The 23661-nt window shown below is 38.7% G+C and overlaps 1 protein-coding gene across 5 annotated transcripts in view; it reads right to left on the reverse strand.

The window, feature by feature from the left end:
* Positions 1-23661, reverse strand: part of tead1b (TEA domain family member 1b) — a 68487-nt gene that overhangs the window by 33532 nt on the left and 11294 nt on the right. For all 5 annotated transcript variants that reach the window (XM_053512811.1, XM_053512812.1, XM_053512810.1 and 2 more), the window contains one exon: positions 5941-6193. In XM_053512811.1, coding sequence (XP_053368786.1) covers positions 5941-6142 — 202 coding nt within the window. In that variant the 5' untranslated portion in view covers positions 6143-6193. The remainder of the gene's footprint in view (positions 1-5940; positions 6194-23661) is intronic.

The raw sequence follows: 23661 nt of genomic DNA on the forward strand, positions 1-23661 counted from the left end.
GGTGCTATTTTAACTTACATGTACATGTAAACCAGAGGTCAGATATGAATTTCACGTTAAGAATGAATAACATAAACATGTAGCTTTCATGTGTTTATCTTTAGCAACATTATGATCAAAGTCAAAGTAGTTTCCAATAGGCTACTACAGTAGCTTGTTTATATTTCGAGATATTAAACATCTCTAATTATGAACTCAAGTGATGGAACTGAGGTTGCGGAACAGTCAGAGCCAGAATTCCTACTACACACACAGTAGTATGTTCATAAGGGGACAGTATATGAACACACACAATGGGGAAAGTATAAACAGAATTTAAAAAATAAAAAATAAAAAAACAAGTATTAACAGAATAAAAAAAATAAAAAAAATTTACATGGGCGACTGCTTCGAAAAAAGACTCTGAATGTTAGTTTTGATTACTTTTCAATTAAATGCTCAGCTCTACCTCTGGGTTATTGCTTTTCCACTGTGTTCCAGGATTTTGAAGGACATAGTGACAGTTCAACTTAAAAAAAAAGAAAAGAAAAAAAACCTCATCTATTTCAGGTTTGAGGTTGAAATGTTAACGATTAATCGTTGCTCGATACAGTTAGGAATTTAACTGATTAAAAATTATTAACAGATAAGGTTTGTTTTTCCATGTAGTTTTAACCTCAAGATTCCATCTTTAATCTAACATTAGCTTAGCTATTCTTACTAGCCAGGTTCTTTAAATGCTTGCTAATAACTTATCAGTAGAGTCAGGTCTCTGCGATTCCTCTTCTGCAACCTTTACTTTTTTTACGGAGAGCTCTGTTCTGAAGTTGTTCTGAAACACTTTATAAATGAACTGTCATATTTTTTTGCTTAATGCAGTGCACAGCCAACGTGTGTGTGGAGACACGTCTTTATGTTTGTCTGTGAGATAGAGGCTAAGCAAATCAATGCTCTGCGTACAATTAAATTAAGGATTTTACCCATTTTATATAATAGAAAATAGACAATTAAGATGTAGACGTCATTGTTGATACTGTGACGGGCCACCACAAATAACTTGTGTATGGGGAAACACCGAGTTGTGCCTCTAGAACTTTTTTTTTTCAATACCACTGCCGAATTGATACTTTTAAAATGGTACCGGTGCCTAAACGGGGCCTGAACTGATACTTTCAGTACCAAACCCTACTTGTATTGCAGCCACAACAGCAAAAATAAAACTTTTTTTTTTTTAGCCAAACAAAGCAAATGGGCAGATGCCCATTAAGTTTTTACATGGTGTGCATACTTTTTCTGCTTATCACTACTATAAGGATAAACTCATTAAGCGTTTTTGCTCACATACTGTAACTGTAGTTCAATCAATGCTTGATGTTCACTGGATAACATTAACAAACAGCGCTTTTTTTCGAAAAGAATATTTAAAATAAGCAATATATTTAAAATGCACATAATTATAATAGATACAAAACACAACTAATTTACATACTACATAACATAAGTACAACAATTTAACACCAATAACAGCAAAGCAGTTGGTATTATTAGTATGCTACAAACCAGCTTCATATTTCAGATATTCTTTTGTAGAAATATGACCAGGTAATATGACCAACTAGGGTTGGTCTGTCTGGGGCTGGACACACACACACACACACACACACACACACACACACACACACACACACACACACACACACACACTGCCAGCTGATGCCAAGCTTTTAAACACAGTGCATGCCTCTGTTTTTAACTTTATCCCGCGTGTCCTCAAACGTTTCATTAGGTTTGACATGTTTGACATGTTTTAGGCATTTTTAAGCTTTAGGTGTTTTAATTAAAGTATGTTTAGCTTAGCTAGCTAACGCTACCTGTCAGAGCAAGTGTAATTACCGCATGCACGTGTGACATGCTGTGCGTTTGTTTATCACAAGTACGATAAGTACTTTATTTCTCTTACTCCCGGCAAACTGGGTATAAAAATAATGCAACCCGTATTACTGGAAATTCAATTCCAGTAAAGTTTATAAAAGATTTAGTCTTCGTCAGAGGTCTGACTGCAATGATACTGATGTAGAGCGACAGTGAAACTAACAATTGAGAAGGAGTGTGGAGTCATGAAATGTGTCATCTTTGACTAATTTAGTCTAGAAATCACACATTGAATGTCACAAGATCGCTGCAGTCAGACATTACAACACATAACACAACTCTGGCTTGTTTTTTTGTTTTTTTATACATATTTATATCTAATTGTAGTTGCTGGAAAAAGTACTAGACCAGTCATAAGAAAAGTGCTTAAACCTATACGACGACGGAGGAAAAAAAATCTAGAACAAGCTAGCACCTTTAGCATGTTATACATAAACATACATAAACTATACATTGTTTAAAAGGTTTTATTAATATTTAACTATATTTAAACTGAAAGTACACATAAATAATAATTTTAGAAAGCCTTATGTCCTCCTGCCATCCTAGATTCTCTATAATCAATTCTGTTAACTAACATAGCTACAGTAGTTTAGATAGTTAGCAGATCCTCTACAATCATTTCTGTTTGCTAACAGAGATACTCTGGCTAGTTAACTAACTATCAAGCTAAGTGGATTTTCAGCATTTTTAAGTCTTCCATTTTCCTCATTATAAGTTATCTATTTAACAACTGCCATTTTTACCAGAATATGCAGATTGACTTATGTAGTTTGCTGTTATAATAAATCACTTCACAGATAGCTTAAAACTAAGTTAGCACACAAACACTTCAGCTGAGGGCTTCTGGGTATCACCACATTCTCTAACCTCAGCTGAGGAAGTTACTTAGTGACCAAATTAAACCAAATCACCACTGCCTTTAACAGACCTGAGGGGAGCTGGTATAACACGCTAATCATTTCACAATAAGCTACAAGTAGTTAAGGACACAAACGCTGCAGCTGAAGACTACTGGATATCACAACCTGTGCTGTGAGGATTTCTTAAATGGCCAAAACTACGAAAAAGTTTTATAATCAATCTTTAGCAGAATTAGCTACCTGAGAGGAGTCAGTCCGTCAACTAGCTTAACTAGCTTAGCCTGCTAACTTGAATTTGGATTGCAGAAGCACTTAGCCTCAATAGTATCAGGACTACCTGTTGATTGGGAACAACAGAAATAATCAGATTTTTTAAATTCATTTAAATGGTATAAATAAAAGAATTTCTACATTTTCAAACGTAAAACGTTAGCGAAATACATTTATTTTAGAAAGCAGAGTCTGAAGCTTTCCAAGATTCTGTGAAGACTAGCCAGGAGTTCCCTGATTCATTTTATATTTTGTTGTAAAAGCATCCAACATATATATTAATATCGAATTTTACGATATTAGAGAACAAGGCAGAAAACAATTAATTAAAGTCTTAACCTACAAGCTCTTTAAATATAACGCAACAGTTTAAGAAACGGCTCCGATTTGTAAAAATGACACAGCCTTTATCGACACAGGTGTCGACTCATATCGTCATTATCACACAAAATATTAACAAATTCCTGTTTTTTAATTTGCTGCCCCCCCTGCTGACAGACGGCCTTGCTTGTTTTGACAGTTGTAACGGCCCTTGTTAATGCTTGAGCGAGTGTATGGGTCACAGTTCACGGTGCGCTGGTTTTGGCACTAGGAGCCCTGCGACAGCTGCATGGCTGAAAGACGAGCCCGGCCCCTACAAAGAGCGGCGAGCCGCAATCTGCCACCTTCAGCTCGCCGTCTTTCCCGCCAAACTAGTTTCAGCAGTGAAAGAATGGCACAGTGCCGGGAAAGAGGGGGGGGGAACACGCCCACACTCGGATTTTTAGACCCGCCCTCCAACCCTATATCTACACTCACACCTCTACTTACCGCTCACTCTTTTTCCCTGCATGCACTGTGTAAATGAGATGACTGCTTTACTCTCTATTCACACCAGCCTGCCGGTTTCCAGGTCAGTTTAAACGTCTATCACGAGGAAGGTGGGAAGAAGCGAAAGGCCGTTGAGTGCACATTGCAACCAGACACTGTGAACATCTGGCACAGCTGACCTCTGCTCAATCCTTGCACAGCCTAACAGGTCACAGTGAATCAAGACCGACACACAACCTTCACAAACACAGACGCACTTAAAATAGCACTTTGACAACTTAAGACAACACTAAAGAGCTCATTACTTCTTAATTTATTACAGTTGATATGTCTTAATGAAAACAAGTCTCTGAAATATTTCCAATACCTGGATATTCTTACTTGTACAATAACACTACAAATAAAGGCAGAATTCACTTATTAAAGTATACTATAATTGGATTTTATTTTTTTCAGGTTCATATTTTACGATTTTTTTTAGACAGTAGGTTATACGATGATTTTTTACATTTATTTAATGTTATTTTAGTATATTTGCTTTTTACCTGATATTCTCTATAACATTTTTCTATACTATATGCATACTTTGTATCTATTTGTGTGTGGAGCAAAAAATATCATATTTCAAAATTCTTTTATTTATCTATTTATTTATGTTAAACATCTTTTGCTTTCTCTAAATCAGTAAGCACCGTAGGCTCTTGTACTGGCCGTTAATCATTTAAAACTCGCCAGGCCAAGCCATTTGTCACGGTTTAATCCGAGGCAGAGGGAGAGAGTGTGAGTGAGTTTCTCTGGCTCTCCTGGTGTACAAGGAGAAGGAGGAGGGGCTGCAGTGCGAGTGTGTGTGTATGTATGAGTGTATGCAGTGAAAACCTCTTTGTAGCGGCAGCTGAGAGCCAACGCTGTGACTCCTAAACATTACATTTCATTTGGCCGGAGAGGTCACATGACAGCTGCAAAGGACGGCCCCCCGAGGGCCTTCGGCTTTCACTTGACACTGACAGGCAGCGAGAGACTACGCAAGAAAATATGCCCTCTTTCCATGACATCACCCAGCCAGGGTTTTTGGAAAAAGGGGGGTGGGGAGTGGATGTGGGTTTGTGTGTGCATGGGGGGGCACAGCTGGTGGCAGCCGTGGTGCCATCTGCTCCTGACTAATAGGTCATGCTGCCTTACTTATAGACTCCGAGCTCTCCACAACAGCCAGCAAATAAATACTACTGCTGAGGTCCACAGAGGCCAGACGGACTAACACATTCATTTACTGACTGACGATTAGTCTCTTTCTTCCTCCAATAGCTGTGAACATTACCCATTTAACAAATCGCGTCTGAGCTCTATTTAAACCAAGCTTTTCTGATTGTTTTTTTTTTTCTATGTCTAAGTCGAACCTTTTACCAGGCCACCACTCATCCTGATATTCTTCTGTTCTAAACCGAGGTCTTTAGGGGGCAGATCGGCTAGCAGTAACTCATCAACTGAATTATTCTCATAGTCATCGTCCACTTATTGTTCCCTCTTTGTAGCCTAACCGCTGCTCCTGGATTAATCATGAACACAGCAGTGTGGAGGTCACCTGGTGGGTTCATGTCACATCAACTCCAGTAGACTAATTTAATTTAGAGAAATTTCAAAGAACCTGTCCGGTGGCCTTTGATATCTCTAGTGTGGAATCGTTCATTAGCTATTGACTGCAACATCATCATCATCTTGGTTTGAAACTGTAATTTCTGAAGTTATTTTAAAACTAGGCAATGGTGGATAGCTTGTAGTAGTGGGTGCTTGCAGTCAATTCTGGGGCCCACCACACACTGGATGGGGTGCCAACCCATCTTTTAGCACAAGAACACACAATCATAGACAATTCTCTAAATTCCAATCAGCCTATACCACATGTCTTTGAAGGAAACAGAAGTACCCAAAGGAAACCCAACCAAGCACTGGAAGACCATGCAAACCGGGGTGGGATTTAAACCCCCAACTCTGGAGGTCCGAAGCGACCGTGCTAACCAATATGCTGCCCAATACCTTCTTAGCAAACTTGTACACATTTTGCATTAACAAACAGAATCAGATGTCTTACCATACATCTTGCCTTCATCAGAAAGGATGATCTTGCGACGGCCACAAGGTGGGTATATAGCAAGTGCCTCCTGGAAGCTCTGCTCGATGTCAGGACTCCACACGCCCTCAGCGTCATTGTCCATGGGCTTCTCTGCAGAGTCGCTCATCCTCTCCATGTCCTCGGCAGGACTTTCACTGCCGCTCCAGTTGCTGGGATCCATTTTGACGGTCGGGACCTCCAAGCCGAAGCCTGGAGCACACTAGGGTGAGACCTGATGGAAAACAAAAACCAAAATGGTGGTCAGAGATCGCTGTGTGCAATCCTTAAACATATACCAATGACAGCAGGTCCGTTCGACGTGTTGACTTTTACGCCACAGCGGTTAGCCAATTGTTTTTTCTTACAACAAAAGTAGGTTTAACAATTTTACTTTACCAGCATTTTTTCTCTCTTTCATGAAGTTAATAAGCCAAAAAAATGCACAGCCTGTCATGTTACCCAAAAAACTGCAAATCACAAAGCCATCTGTCTTGTTGTGCTATAAACAGCGAAATTTAATATTCATAATATTCACGTGATAGTAGTATGAGATGAATAATTGTAGATGAAGGATCATCAATTGAGTTGGACCAGGTGTCTCAGTAGGAAAAGCACCTGGCCCTTCAGGACAGGAAACCGTTCAACTGTGACACTTGAAAATACCACCGTTACCCCATTGTCTTATTTGTGAAAAGCCTATTTTTGTAGGCAGAATTTTTGCCAGCTCTTGCACCCCTCAGTCAAACAATGTCCCATTTGGGAGCAAGAGTTTTTAAGGGAAGCACTTGCAAGTAAATGGACGGTGTAGGTACAGCATGCTAGAATCCATTTTGTGTAATGACTCTAATGTATTTATATATAACAGATATATGTATTTATGTACGTATAATATATATATTACTTTATATATACGTAACAAATAGAATCATAGTATGGCATGTTTTATATTTAGCACTGGCTAATCCCTATCTACTCAAACACGTCAGGACTCCAGGGCAAGCTTGAGATCACCAAGCTATTCTGCGAATTGCGACACATGCTAAAAATGGTTCAAAACAATACTTCAGCAAAACTGCTATTTTGATAAGCTCAAGAATGTAAATGTTTTATATTAACTGCCCCATATAGCAAACACAGCAAAAATAACTTCCAAATTTCCCCAGATACTAAGATCACATTGCAATTTTTTTCAGATGTACTGTCACTGGACTTCTAAAAGGATCCAATTGCCTTGAGAAATGAGCTCGGTCGAACGAGGAGGCAGCAGACATATAACTTTAAAACACTCGGCCAAAACCACCTGGCATCTCCTGTAAAGCAGCGGACTTTCCTCTCTAAAAGGCCTTTACAGACAAGCCAATTTCAGCCCAGCTGTCCGTCCCCTCAAACCGCCCCTTAAATCTGAACGGAAATCATGTCCGCCGCTTGTGTGAAGCGCGACACGGCTGCTCGCAAAAACTTCCAAAGCAATATTGAGGGAAATCTTTTTCTTAAGCAAAAATCTCAATCTAGCCAAGTAGAACCTGGTTTTCTTGTTCTGATTTGGTTGAAGGCAAGGCCTTCTGACAGGCTTAAGCACAGTGCCAAAGTCGAAGAACACTATCACTTATGCGACTTGCCAAAGTGAGTTCATTTGCATGCTGAAGATTTTATAGTTTATACAGGCACACAAACCACCGAGAAGCCAAATGTGTCAAAAACATGAGGACTTTTGGACGTTGTCGCGGTCCCGTCCGGCCCCCGCCCCCATCCCATCCTCCAGACGAGCCTTTCCTCCCTCGGCTTGCTCCCGTTCAGGCGACACAAGCTGTTGTGGGACCAGCAGCATATGTTTCTTCTAGAATGTCAGTTCATGAGGGGGGGAAGGGAGCAAGCTGTTGAGGGAGGGGTAAAAAAAAAGCGAGGGGGAGGATGGGCAACCCAGAGAGAGAGAGAGAGAGAGAGAGCACTTTTCCTGAATTCCGTTTTTGTTTGCTGAATGCTGACGCTGCAGAACTGACTCACAGACTGATGAGAGGGGGGAAAGCCTATCCCGTTCTGACCACTAAATGGTTCAGGCCTTTTCTTTTTGGCCCTGCTTCACACTCCCCCCACCCTGCCTGCATAATGAACTACACTCATAATAACTTCCCGCACTGCGACGAGCATGTAGTGGCCGCCGGGCACGGTCGATCATATTGCGAACGTATGTAACAATGCCGACCAAACCCCGGCCTGGACAGACCTGTTTACTTCCATATAAAAAGTCCCATTTCGGAAAAGAAACAACAACGCTTGGTAAATATTCCTCGAGAGGCCTACTTTCAAAAATGCAGTGTCTGGGCATGTCCGTATCGTCTGCTAAGCTTTTCCCTGTAGGACAACTATGACATTACAGTCAGATTTTTTTGGGGGGTGTATTATATGCTTCAGAGAGGAATGAAGAGAACCAGATTTTCCACTTCCACAGGTGGTTACCCCCCCACGTCACATAAGGAACCAAATACTACCGCGTACCACCTTAGCGACATGTTTTACAACTTCACATCTGAACCTGACTCGAGATATAGAACAATAATTTTATCAGCTTGTTGATTTCTCCAATCTGATTGGTAAGAAGGTGTCATAATTACACTTTGTACTATCACAAGTTTATATCAATACTAAATATATAAAATGATATATAAAATATAATTCAAAAATGTATATTTATATATTAAAAATGATATTAAATTGAATCATTGCACTTAACATATTTTTAATATAATTTAAAAGATTTTACTTTTTTTTTTAATATATAAAAATACATATTATATTCTTACATATTAGTTTTTAATTTTATATCCAAATATTTAAAATGCATTTTGACTGACAGATGTGCATTTCCTCAGTCCCAGCGTATTATTTAGTTATTCAACATAAAGCCTATTAGTCAGGAACTACCATGAATTATTCAGCAGCTACAGTGAAATTAATAAGGTGGAAAAAAAATAAAAACAAGGAGAAATGCAGTTCCGAGGATGAGGAATGCAAGCCTAGACAAGCGAACAGGTCATGGGAGTTTTCAAGGGTTTATTATGTATTCCACACTCCCACCCCCACTCTACCCAAACCACACCCCATCCCACACCAAGTAAACATCTACATGACAAAAATGTTAGTGTGAAGACTGAACCCAGCTGATTTTTATGCAGACTGATCATTTGTCTGCGAAATGAACAGCTTTTACAACCAGGCACGTCATTGACTCGCTAGCAGAAGCCATTACAGAGAAAAGAAAAGTATAGAATATTTTGATCTCTTAAAAAAAAAATAATAAAATACTGCTATGTTTTTCGCTTTTGGGCTCATATAAAACATCTATTCACAGGTCAGTAGTATTAAGCACGCCATATTATTACAATAGACAAGAAATATACGGTATGCACGAGACAGAAAATTACAAAATGCTTTCTTTCTACAAGGCACTAGGCGAGTAATTTTGATGTATAGGTTCAGCATTGACTCCAGGCTTTTCACGCCATTCTTAGAGAAGGCTTTAATGCCACATCAATCAACAGGAACAAGCGTTAAAGAACATTCCGGGCAGAAATCAATAGTCTAAAAACAGCCTAATTATGGGACATGGCTTTAGTCCCTCTGTGGTCATTTACGCCTCGATAAATCATCTTAACCGATTTACCTCTGCCACAATCTCATACGCAACGTGGCCCTCGGGAACTTTCTTCCGCGTTCAAGTGCTCTTCATGATTGTATTACGTTATCATGCATAAAACCTGAGCATGATTTAGGCCTGATCTAATATGGGCTGCTGTTTCATATTTTCCTTTTCTCTGGATTACAGAGCTACTCAGAGTATCGAGGATGTAGAAAACAATTATTATTTCAATAGTTTTTATGCACATGCACCATGGGACAAAAATGCAACTAGGTGTGCTTTTACATATGCACGCAATGTCGAAGGCAAAGCTTGGGCTGTTTTTAGTGGTGGTGTGGTCAGTTTAGGCAGATGAGTATCACGCTAGGATGTGGACCGAAGCAAGTGGCCTGAAAGTATCGGACCGAATCGGCTCCCCAAGAGCTTTGATTCTAGTAAGACAGAATCTAGGTGTAACAACTTTAGTTTGGGTTGCATCATTCTTTTTATAAATAAGATATTTTGTTCTGTTCCACACTCCAGTCCAGTAGGTGGCAATAATGTACCAACATCTCAATCAAAAGAAGAACTAGCCATAATCTTAATGCAAACCAAAAATACTCTGCAGGTTCTGTAAAGCAATTTGTATTTTTTTGCAAAAAAATGATGTATATTTTTAAGACTTGTGAAACCATGATCCGTAAAATAATCCAATCACAGAAGCCTGCGATTTATTACAGGTATAGTCAGGAATTTATATAGAGATGTATTAAAAAACATGCTTTTAATGAGATCATTTATTTTCACATTTGTTCTTTGATAAATACATCTGATACTAACATATCGCTATCAGAATGTGAAAACATTCAAAAATAACTGATGTGATTTTTAAAAATCTAATCGTACAGCCCTGGTAACTTAACCTAAATAATGTTTTAAGTGAGAATCAATCCTCGATCGAAACCTGACCCGTTGATTCAATAAATTGAATCGATTACGATTACGTTGCATAACGGATTTAATCACACAGTGATTTGATTCAAACTCTGGTTTAAAAAAATATTAATAAATAGGTGCATTCGGGTTGTCTGACCTCAGATTGCCTTTAAGCGCTGATCCTATATCTAATTATGACTGAATCCTGAACTATTCAGCACAAAGCTGTGAACTCTCACACGTCCGCTCTAAATAGAGGCGAACTCAAGGTACACGTTTACTGGATCCACTTGTCTGTTTTGTGAGAAGAAACCATTACTCGCTTTGAGGGCCTGCGCTGTCCCGGTACACCGTCTATTTATTTCAATGAAATAATCGTTAAGAGTCATTCCGATACATCTGTTTCGTTTCGGATTAAAAGACAGACACAGGAATGTTATAATTACTGACCAGACAAACAGAATCTGGACCGAATATCTAATGTGAAAGACTTGTGATTTGTTCAATATGGCTCCAGATAAAGCCAAGCTCCATTCCGCGTGTCTAAGCGTTGATGACAGATGGGAGGAACAATATACTGTGTTTACTCTCCGCTCCGAGTGTCAGACAAACAGGCGACACCGATATCCTTCCAGTGACAAGCGAGATGACAATCCTGTAGGTCTAATTCATCGACTCGTCTGGCGAATATGATTTCAGACTGATGGAGCCATGTGATGTGTTGTTGCAGAATTTATTTTTAATACGGATGGAAATGCACCAAGTATGCAGTGATTACCGGCTACCTGCCAGATCACGATGTTTATCTCGTCATTATTGCAGACGCCTTAAAATATCCGCGGCATTCCACGAAGAAGGTACCATGAGGACAGACTCGTCCTAACATTCCTTCCGATGCGATCCAGCAATTCCGTTTGCAAAAACAAAGTTTACCGACAACAAATTCACCCAGACCGCTGCTCCGTCTGAGGAATTACTACACTTTTTATTTCGTAAACAATGACACATGATTACCTGTTCATAGGTATTATAATTCCTGTTATTACTTATTTTATTATCTGTAAACAGCTGTGTTTTTACCGAACTGCTGTTGGGAGTTGCTTTAAAGAAAAATGAAAAACATCCCATGTCACTTGTTTCATTCTTTGGGAGAGAAAATGAACATTTTTGGGGGGGGGGGGGGGGGATGTTACCAAAGAGAAACTCTGGCAGATCTTTATGTAGACCCTGAGGGACATGGGAGCGGAAGAATATAAAGAAGAAAAAAAATTTTGACCTTTCAAGAAAAAAAAAATATGAAGAGAGAGAGAGAAAGAGAGAGAGAGAGAGAGAAAGGTAACACTTGTACTTTTATGTCATTCTTCAACTGCTATAAAAACCTGTTGCGCTAGCAAAATAATCCTTATCTTGAGCTACAACCGTACTTAAAACCCACAAAAAATTCAGACCTACACTTACCATGAGATTCACTCATTAATAAATATGCATTATCTAACGATAGTTAAATCGTGCTAAACTGTACCAAAAAAAATAAGTCTTGCCTTCACGCTCTGGGATTAGCTTACATTTTACAAGCATTGAGGATCTAACCAATGGCAGAGGAGATGAAAAACACACGAGAATAAATGGTGGGATCCCAGCATTGAAACCAAAATTCAAACACAGTCACAGAGGCACAAGAACACACATCTGATAATGTTAAGTTTTAAACGAATACCAACGCTAGCAAAAGGCACCAAAACCAGGAGAAATCAAATATTTGTATTAGGTAATGATAACAAATCAAACTTCTGCTAATTAATATCCTTATCATCCGTCTTGCTTGTTTCTCTTTCGAACAAGTTATGAAGTCAACCACAACAACGTACTGCATAAGAAATCATCTGATCAGCAGAACAGAAGCTATCAACTGCTACGTTATTCTTTTATCTCTGCTACTAATCCTTTAGGCTGTAAAATACACCTTGAACGTAACTAACAATAAAAATCCATAGCAGCCTAATGTCGTCCTTTGTTGTAACTGACGCCACAGTAGTCACGTGCCTGTATAGAAAAAAAGGCTGTTTGTTTTTCTCTTTTTATGTCCCTTTTGTATTTTTGATCACCTCCTATGTGTGTTAAGGTTCTCAACAGATCTCAGATTATCCAAACACAGCAACGTGCAAACATAATAAGTGTTGGTGAGTTTAATCCGGCTTGTTTAAAGTGTTTTTTTCCTTCCCTACTTCAATCCGATCATCACAACCGATCAAACTGCCGAAATGCGAAAACGCTGATTAGAACGGAAAACAGAAAACCCGTCCAAAATCCTGTAAAATATCTTTTCCACGATTGCACTCTTTAATCACCGTTTCCTGCGATTTTTTTCCGTACCTATGAACATGTGGAAAATGTGGTTACTGTCTAATCTAAAAGAGAAGTAGTTAGTCCGTGTTTACCTCCTCTACGGCCGACGTGTTCTGCATGTTCTGCCTGGATTCACCTCCTTTGCTTAATACCATAATTTGAACTGAACACAAACTGAAAAATAAAAAATATATAATAATACATAGCTGTGCATAGTCCGGATAAACTGCATTATCCTGCTCAATGTATAAATATATAAATAAAAGACAGAAAATATCTCCTTTCAGATTAAATGCAATTTGCTGCCGACATTTAAACACGATTAATGAAGCGAAATGTATTCCTGGAAAACAAGCCTTAACCACCATCACTCAAAAGTGACGCACTGTGTTACACTGAAAAGGGTTTTATCACAGGCTTTGTTCTGTTCCATGATGTGTGTGTGTGTATGTGTGTGTGTGCTGTGTACTGTAAACTGTATTAATGCTTCCCACACACCTCTCCTAGGCACCATGCCCGGGGGAACCTGCACTTCAACAGACTGTGCCTGATTTTTTTTTTAAAAAGGGCAGCGTTAACCTGTGTCACGTTCCAGGTGAAATTTTTTCTAATCTTCAGCTGTGCAGTTTGAAAGTGTTCGGAGATGCTTTTCTGCTCACCGCGGTTGCAAACAGTAGTTGTTCGGGGAGCTCAGACCGTCCTGTGAGTTCGTACCAGTCTGGAAACGTGGCTTCTGTTTTTTTTGAGCCTGGAGACTCGGGAGATCGGCGGGGTCTGAAATACTCAACCGTCCGCTGTTCTCATTCCGAGACGTAAACATTCACTGAAGCTGTTGGATTTGTGCGCTGTGCATGTGCACCTGCGTAACTGAATTGCTTGCACCAATGAGCAGAAGTATTAGGTGTTCCTAATAAAGTGGCCAGTGAGTGTAGACGTACATTTTTATATATATGGAAGAAGGACTGGTTTTGATCATTCGAGTTGATAAAGGGTTAAATGGTTTCCTGCTTTTAATTATCCCTTTCTTGGTAAATCACAGATGCCAGATAACTAACCACATGCTTATAAGAACTCCACCTTCAGAGCACTCTGACGTGAATGCGTTTGTGTGTGTGTGCGCGCGCGTGTTTGTGTGTGTGTGTATGTGTGTTGGAGGTGCTTGGCTTCTCCCGAGGCTAACTCCCTCTCTGATAATGTTCTGTGCATGCTGTGGCCAGGATGTGCCCCAACACGCCTCTTTCACAACTCACTGCTATGCGCGCGCACACACACACACTCACACACACACACCAACAGTTCCAAGACTGGGGATTTGAATGCTTTAAAAAAAAAAAAAAAAAAGCCAAGCAGAGCTTAACTGGCTATGAGTCTGTGACGGTGTTTCTGCTATGGGTTCTGCTCGGCTGATAAGACGCTGATGAGTCCGACCAAAACAAGAGGCAGAAATGGGATTTCCATTTTCTTTTCACTTTTATGTAAAAGGAACGGAGCTGCCGCATATCTACACTTTACATGTTCCCACTTAATGTCTGTTTGGGGAGAATCTAATATTTTGAAGGGGGAAAAAAAGTGCACGAGGTTTCAAAGCACTTTGCAAATCTGAGTGCACACATACAGTAAGGTGCAAAAGTTTGCGCACCCCTTTACTCATACATGGCAAGTGGCAATACAACAGCGTGATGAGCGCCGTCTAAACTTAATCCTATGCAAATTAGGTATGACACAAATTCCCAGCAAGCAAAATAAATGAATTTCCAATTTTTACAATCCTGTGGTGCTGGTGTTAATCTTATTTCTTAGTCCTCAACCTAACAGAAATTAGTTCCCAATTATTGATAACCATGGATTAGGTGGCATGATGGGGCTGGGAGTTTGAATTTTCACTCCGTGTGCGTGGAGTTTGTATGTTCTCGCCGTGCATAGTGGGTTTCCACTGGGTACTCCGGTTTCCTCCAACAAGCCAAAGACATGTTATAAAGGCTTCTGTGTGTTTCCAATGTATGACTGGGTGAGTGTGTGTGTGTGTGTGTGTGTGTGTGTGTGTGTGTGTGTGTGTGTGTGTGTGTGTGTGTGTGCCCCGAGATGGATTTACCACCCCATCCACGGTGAACCCTGCCTTGTAGTCCAAGTTCCATGGTAAGTCCCTGTCTTAACTAGTTATTTTTAGGAGCAATATACAGCTAGCACACGTTCTCTTCTGAACTAAACACTAGAAACTAGAAGCAACATGGGTGAGGGGTTCAGGCAGAATAAAAAACAAAATGGAACAGGAAAAATAAAGAATATTTTCATTATACTGCTGAAGATTTTGTGCAATAATGAAGGAATGTCAGTAACAAAAACACAATGGGCCAATACAAGGAGTGTTCAAGTCAAACCGGGATTTGTGAATGAAGGCAGGGAAACGAATGACATTTACAGAAACAGTAACAGAAGTGCAATGATGAGACTCTTAGCCAAAGTAAAACATTTAAATTGTGAAAATGTTTTAAAGAAGGCTATAAGACTGTCGTTCCTGTGAACATTCAGTGAGTGGAATGCCAGGTCTGTGAAAATCAACAGATAATCTGTCGCCGACTTGTGAAAGAAATGTATTTGTCGGTGGGAACTGTACGCGCAATCATTCAACACATGCAACATCCTTTATACAGTCCTGACCTCCAATCTCCAAGCCGTTTTCACTTTGGTTAGGTTTGGGCCATTAGAGATGTTCCTGGGAGGCCAGGGTTTTAAACTTAAAGCAGGCAGCCTAATCATTGCTCTGGCATACTGAGAAAACGTTCTACCTGGATTGTATTCAAGCACTAGTGAAATGCTGGGGTAAGTGCATCAGTATAACAGGGGATTATATAGAGAAAAAAGGGAGTTTTAACTTAACTGTGTTCTGTTATTCTGCACAATTGAAAGTCCCGGTTTGGCTTGAATGCCTCTCACATATTTTTAAAAAACTTTAAATGTTCAAAAATTATTGTGGATACAAACTTGTGCCCTCAATTAAGTATTCTTTATTAAGTATAATATTTCAGGTGTGGTACAAAAGTGTTTCTTGTTTTATTATTCTTTTATTCTCAGGTGTTCAGTCTCTTCATGACACTTTGCCTGGGTGTCCATTACTTTTGAGTGACGTTACTTTTTAAAGTAACTAATTACATTACAAAAAAAAAATACTGTCCAAAAAAGTAATCTGTTACATTACAGCGTAACTTTCTGATGAAAGTAACTAGTTCGAGTACTTTTCCATTGCAGAAAATAAAAACTCCTTTGTGATTCCTCATGCATGTTGTTTTTTGGTCAAGACCTTTATAATTAGATCTTTATTATAAGATTGACTCATAATCTGTTAACTACTAATACTAGTCTCAGCTACGCGGTTTCGCGCGGTGGACGTAAGTACGGTTCATCATGATTCACAGCGAGTTTTGGCACTGTGATTAGGTTTCCATCCTTCCACGCGTCGGTCCTCACATAGTCAAACCGCATAGGTGAGATAGGAGTATAACAGCAGGAATAACAGAGGGGGGCGGGTTATCTGGGGCGGGGCTTGCAGGATGACTTTCTCACACACACACACAGACACTAAGGGATTGGGAATGACTGCTTTCTAGCTCACAGATTACATAAATTGTCTGAATAACGGATTACATTTTTGAAAAAAGTAACTAAATAACTGAGTACTTAAATGGCGGCCCAAACGCGCTAAATTACTCAAAAAAGTAATCCAATACTTGCTTACGTGTTACACCCAACACTGGTGTGGACTGATTGCATGTTCCTCATAATTTCTCTCCTTCCGAGAGTTTATAGAGCGTAACCAGTGGAAACATGGCAATTGGCAAACGTTTTCGGTTTGCTTGCTTTAAATTAGCCAACCATTTGGATGGAAACCTAGCGTGCAAGCAAGAACAAAGACCGCCACAGAAAATTTCTTAAGGGAAAAGAAATTGACCAATATTCAAGACTCAATCTGGACAAGATCAAGCAGAGCATAAAAAAAAAAAACTCCCTGCAGCTCACGGTCAGTCTGGTGGAAAGTGAAGACCAACGTCTTCACCATGAAGGGCTGAAAATGAGAAACATGTGACTCTGTACTCTCCTGTAGAACATGAAGCTCAGAACTTGAATACTTCTCTTTAAACAAAGCACGTGGTTAAAGATCAGAACCATGACGGTGCTGAGTAAAGCTCGCTGTACTCGATATGATAATTCACAATATGATAGAAAACTCAATTAATGCGTCCTTTGAAAGGCTCCTCTTTTGAGAGGCTGTTTGCATTTGAATGGAATATTTCTGCTAGTGCGTCTCTTTTGTGTACTGGCGTCTGCTTTGCTCTTAGGTACGCAGGTCCTTTAGAGCGCTGGAGTGGACAGCCGTGCGCTGTGGTGCATTCATTAGAATCATATCAAAAAGTCTGCCCTGTGGGAAAAAAAGAGCCCTATTTACTTGCTCATTCATTTAAGGCATATGTCTGTATAGCATCATTATATCCATCTCATCATTTAAACACAAAGCGTCGCACAAAAGCTGGCTGAAGAGCACAGGGCCTGAACGATAGTGATGGATTCTGAAACGGGATAAATGGCACATTTAGGGAGATAAATCCTGTAAATAGGTTCCGCACTATATAGTGGTACACCGCAGTCTTGATTCTGATTGGTCAGGTGAATTTTTCTATAAGCTAGCAGCCCTAGTGTTTGCTTTATTATCAACGCGTCTCTTTGGAACAACCGGCACACGTGTAACTGTTTTGGTTTTCCGCAGGGGGATGTTTTGCATTTTTTTGGAAGGAGTCTCCGGTGTTAGAGCATTGTCACGATCAGAGGTAAACCTGCACCATCTTTTCGTAATCAAACTAAAATCAAGCGCCGGACTAGTTGAAGCTAGCTACAGTAGCTCTTTCGACTTTTGGTGTACGTGATATTTTAGGGATTATGAGAATAGCATATGTAAACATGCTCTTTTAAACGTTCTCAATCCTGAGCACCGCGTGCTAATCTTTAATTCGGAATAGGAAACAGAATGGATGACAACAGAGCTGCTGGTGTGCACCAAACGACGCCGCCTCTCCAATTATAAAATCTCAGAATCACACAGCCTTCACAATGCACCTCTTCATGCTTCGAGTTTGAACATGGACTCGGGCGCCTCGGGCAACAGCGTAGTAACACCATTCAAAAGCACGCAGTAAGTGGCTCTCCTGCTGACCCGAGCTCGTCTTTGCCTTTGGTCACAGGCTTGTCAAAAAGCAAAGGGTCTGTTCGAACACTAATGATCACAGCTTCTATGAGGCAGGAACGCCACCTGTAGAAACTGTCGCAACCTCAAGAGATAATTGTGCGCTCCTCTCCGGCTGACTCGGGCTCCATGGAAATAGTCTTATTAGCGCAATAAAGAGAAGGGGGAGGGTGTGGGCAACAAGTGAATGCCTCAGCGAGAGACAAGCCGTGGCTGTGACACGGCATTATGGGAGATGACACTTATCAGCGGATTACAAGAAGCGCTACGTTCGAGGCCGGGCTGGAATGCAGCTCCTTAAATTAAGAGACCCAATTTCAGCCGTCGCACAAGGCCGGGGTAATGAAATAAAAGAGGAGAGGTCCGAAAATGTAATTTTCCGTGTCGACTCCTTTTGTGCGATTATCTCGGAAAGGTGCAGTGATCATTCCGCGAATGGCTTTCTCCAACTCCGTAATGACCCATAGTAGTTAAGGTCTCAAAGAGAAGAACTGCAATTACCTGGTAATTACCGAAATGCAAGGCACACAGCCTTATTTTAGAAATGTACCACCGTGGCTAGTTAATTACCACCGTAACACTCAAACTGTCTTGGAGTCGTCAGGTTTAGAATAAGTAGTAACAGGTTATGTATAGTTAGTGAGATGTAAATATCTGACATTCCACATGCTGTGTGTCATTATTGAAGCATATCCACAATCAGAAGAACGTAAAGTACAAGATGATAATAAAAGTTAAAGCGTGTGACTGATATCATTCTAATAAAAACATCCATTCATTTAAAACAGCAAAAAATCATTAAAAAACATGTAAAATTAATCACTTTCATTACTTAAGCAGTTTAGGATTAGTTAAGTTAAGGATTACTTAAGCAGTTAGTATTAGCATACTTTTTGTATTGTTGAATAAAGGTTATCAATTTATTTAAAGATACATTGATTGTAATTTTCTCCATTACCGCTATTCTTTTTTTAAGGCTCCCCCCTAAAAGCTATTTCGGAAAGAGCTGGTATTAAACCCTATTACATCAAAGAGCTACGTGTTTGTCTTAAATAACAGGGAATTTTTTTTTAATGACTGCTATATGGCACTAGTAAAGACTTTCATGTCACACCACTTGTGTCTGATAACAAAAAATAAATTAATTAATTAAAAAAAAAAATCTCTCTATATATTTTTAACTGCTTTTTCATTTTTTTGTGCATAAATCAGAAATCTGAAAAAACAAGCAAACAAATGAACAAATAATACAAAAATAGAATTCTAGGCCTGCATGATTTTATATAAAAAAAACACACATTGCCATCATTTTGACATAGATTGTGATTTAAACTGCGGTATGTAACTATTAAATGTACAGTTTTTATTCAAATGTATTTGTCTTGGCTAACAACACAAATTATCTCATTAAGAGAATGTTTGGCAAATTTCCTATAATAAATTGCAGCCTTTTGTGATTAAATAATTGCACTGGTCTATTTCACGATGTGCAATTAATTGTGCAGCACTAGCCGCTTCTGATTCCGCACATCCCACCCGCAAAAAAATAAATAAAAAATTAATATCTTACAGAAGAATTTTTTTTAACTTTCTTTATATGTATATAATAAAACATTTTCAGGTTAAAAGTCAGAGCTTTTTTGTACAAATAAAGTTCAAATGAAAAGTACAAATTCAACAGGCAGGCTGAAAGCTATTGGTACTTCCTCTAAGCTTCTTGAAGTGTTCCACATGCACTCTAAGGGGGCAAGAGTAAAGCACAAAGTGACAAATTTCCGATTTATCTGATTTAATCTACAGCTATTTTTTAAAACATTTAAATAAATTATTAATTTTAATTTAAACGCAAAAAAATTTTAAAACACACTAACATATGTATATATTAAATATTGCTATATCATCATTGGGTGAAAAAAAGAAAAAGAAACTACACAGAAGAAAACTAAAATGCTTAAACAAGTGTCAGAAAAGCTGAAACGCTGTAGGGCGTGTGAGTACAACGCATGTGTGATTCAACTAACGCACAAAAAAGCAGGCTGAGTAATAACTTGCCTAGAATAAATTTAGGGGGTTTTACATTTGATACACACTTTCCAACCCAAATCACAGCCCTAACACACTGTTATTTAAAAACAGCTATATATTTAAATGAGCATTAGTATGAAAATGACATGTGAAGGTGATCCATTCATCACAATAAAAGTTTTTCCACTTTCATCTAGATACCCTACAAGTGATCGATAAGAATGTTCCTCCTGGCTTCGTACACAGCTCGGTGCTCTTGGTAAAGCTCAAATCAGAAAACAAATGTCCAGTGGAGTGGACAGCCAGGGCTTCTCCTCCTCCTGGCAGCACCGGAGTGTTTATTTCATACCTCTTTAAACCCACAGAGCTGGACGCAGTGAATCCGTCTGATGCCATCCAGCTCAAGCCTCAGACCCAATCCCTGCTGCTACTACGGGCCACTCTGGGATCAATTTCTGTTGGCTGAGATGCTGGATTGATTTACAGGGCCTGTCAAAACAGCTTTCTCCACCTGCCTGCGACGTGCAACAATCAGCCGCACTGTTCAGCCCATTACACCGCCGCTGCACACGGGGCCGCAGGGACGCTCTCTATTTACAGCTCACGGGCTGGAGCGGATGGTGGAGCTCGATCCGCTACTCAGAAAGGGTCTTCTATTGTGGCATGCAGCAATCAAGGTAACTAAAACGGTGACATGAGATGGCTGGGCTGAAACTTACACCAGGTGATTAGCTGTAATTAGTGTAACTGCGGTCAGAATTAACAAACAGGTTTACCATGCTTTTAATGAAGAACATTCCAGAAATAGGCGACATTCCAGCATTGCTTTCGTGTTACGCAGACATGTTACGGCACATCGGGATGAACGAGGCGGCGCTTATAAGGCACAGGAAATTAAAGCTGTAAATAAGCGTGAGAGGAGATAAGAGATCTTTGGACATTTATGAAAGTAAGAGCAAGAAAGATATCTGCCTCCAATCCCCCCGCCTCAGTAAAGTTCCTCCGTCTATTTACCGCGAGTCACTTCTTCCTACCAGAGGACTAGTCACATGGTGATGCACCTGTGTTTAGAGGATCCTTCAACAGTGGTGAGAGCGGGATCCACGGAAAACATCATAGTGACAGCTAATGTCAGGTCAGGTGTGATGAACTTAATCGTTTGGAAAAGGTCCAGGTTGTAAAAACATTGAAAAATGTCCTCTATATGTTTCGATACACTTTTATATACAAACTGTATTAGAAATTAAAACACAGTAAAAAAAAAAAATAAATTAGTTTGTGCTATAAATAGCTAATTAACAAACACAATAATAAAAGTCCTCTCATACACAAATAAAGCTAAATATTCAAAATACAGTATGATTTAGTCTAAGTGCCTATTTCCTGAAACTAAGCATTAGCAAGTTAGGTTAATCTTATGCAAACCACTAACCAATCCTGCTAGTTAACTATTACACTGTGTAAACCAGTCACCAATGACATCATCAAGCATCAGACATCATCTAAGCAACACTAAGTATATACTGCAAATAATATTAACTATATACCATAAATTATATATTTGTATATATATATATATACACTACATATCAAGGTTGCTAGCTTAAACTAACTAATGTATTATTTATATCAACAATCAGATAATAGACTAGTTATCTTTTTAAAGCTAGTGACCAATTTCATTGGCAAGCTAGCTAAAATCAAGTTTACTACTAAATTGTTAGACCCAGAAGCCAATATCACTAGCAACCTAGGCTAACTAATGTATTCTATAAACTATTAGTTGATGGTAATACTACAACTGTTCTACCTAAAATTAGCTTAACCTTTACGATCAATATCATTAACAAGCTAGCTAACAGTAAAGTTAATTATAACTTTATAACTTTATTGCAAATTATATGAACCAGCAATCTAGAACACTAATGAGCTATCTACAGTACCATCCAGTACAGTAACAAACAGTAACAAACTGTCTAAAACAGAAAACAAAGATGACAAAAAACAGAACAATGACGTTTTTAATGACGCGATCAAATAGTAACCCGGCCAGAGTGAGAGGCGCGCACTTTATGCGGCAAAAATGTCAGCAGTGTGGAAGCACTTTAAAGTGTCAGAGAAAAAGGCAAAAACGGCCTTTTGCAGACACTGTTCTGCTGAATTGTCCAGAGGGGGTGCATCTGCAAAAACGTACAGCACGTAAGTTTAATTTATCACTTAAAATCAAGACACCCCGAACATCATGCAGAAAGACACGGCAGCGGCTACGGCAACAGCAGCAGTGAATTCACATTTTTTGCACTATTTAATGCACATTTGTTGTTGTAGACATACAGAGTTACATTCTTTCAGCAGTCAGTTATAGCCCTAACATAGGCTATTCAAGAAGGGGGGCTTCAAAGATGGCCAAATAAAAAAAAATATTTGACTAATTTATTTATTTTAAGTTATATTGTGCTTTGTTTGTATAATGTCTGCTGGAATGTAAAAAAAAAAATGTTCAGTGTTAAATAAATTTTTTTTAATTGTATTTTTGTTATTTGATTTATTTTTCTAAAAAAAGCAACACAAAATAGTAAAAAGCTAATTTTTACTATTTAATAAATAATTAATATTAATTGGCAAAATAAATGGAAAAAAATGCGAAACACCGCGTTCGGTATTCGGCCTTTGGCCAAGCATTTCATTATTATTCGGCTTCGGCCAAGAATTTCATTTCGGTGCATCCCTACTGTGTACACTAGCAAACAGCATCACTAACAGGCTCGCTAAATATTAATCAGTGACACTAGCAAGCTAGTTAAAATTACAATCTAACAAAAATATTTATAAGATGTTTAATAGCAATTAAATTTACCTGCAGGCTAGTAAAGCTGGTAAAGCGCCAGCAGCTACCTTAAAATATCATAATTCTTATTGGTGGTAAATAGTAATTAATGATACTAGCAAGCTAACTAACAAACAGCTAAAAATTATACTGTGTAAACTAATAAATGGTATCACTAGCAAGCTACCTACAATATCCTAATTTTTATAAGGTGGTAAATAATTAATTTACTATTTATTATTAATCTATCTATATTATTAAACTATCTATTTATTATTTACTAATTAATAGCACTACCAAGCTAGCTAAACCAGTAACCAGTAGCACTAGCAAGCTACCAAAATAGCCTAACTTTGAGAATGTGCTAAATATTGGTCAATAACAATATTTAATATTTAATATATTTATTTTATTATATGTTAGTATACTAATCTATATAATTTTATATTACTAAATATAAAATTATGATATATGATATATAATACTGGAACCATTGGAGTTAGACAGCTAGCTAACATTAACATTGGGATAATTATTAATATAGTGTGACTCATCAAAAGCACTAGTAAGTGAGCTAGGATTATGCTAATAGCTATTGTATTTTCTAAAGTAGGAACCCATGTTGATAGCAATTTAGCAAAGATTAAGCTAAACATATGTGCTAAGCTCATGTGCAAACAAATAAAAAAATAGATAAAATCTGGTTATATACAATAT

The sequence above is a fragment of the Clarias gariepinus genome, chromosome 15, assembly GCF_024256425.1.
Source record: "Clarias gariepinus isolate MV-2021 ecotype Netherlands chromosome 15, CGAR_prim_01v2, whole genome shotgun sequence".
NCBI classification, from domain to species: Eukaryota; Metazoa; Chordata; class Actinopteri; order Siluriformes; family Clariidae; genus Clarias; species Clarias gariepinus.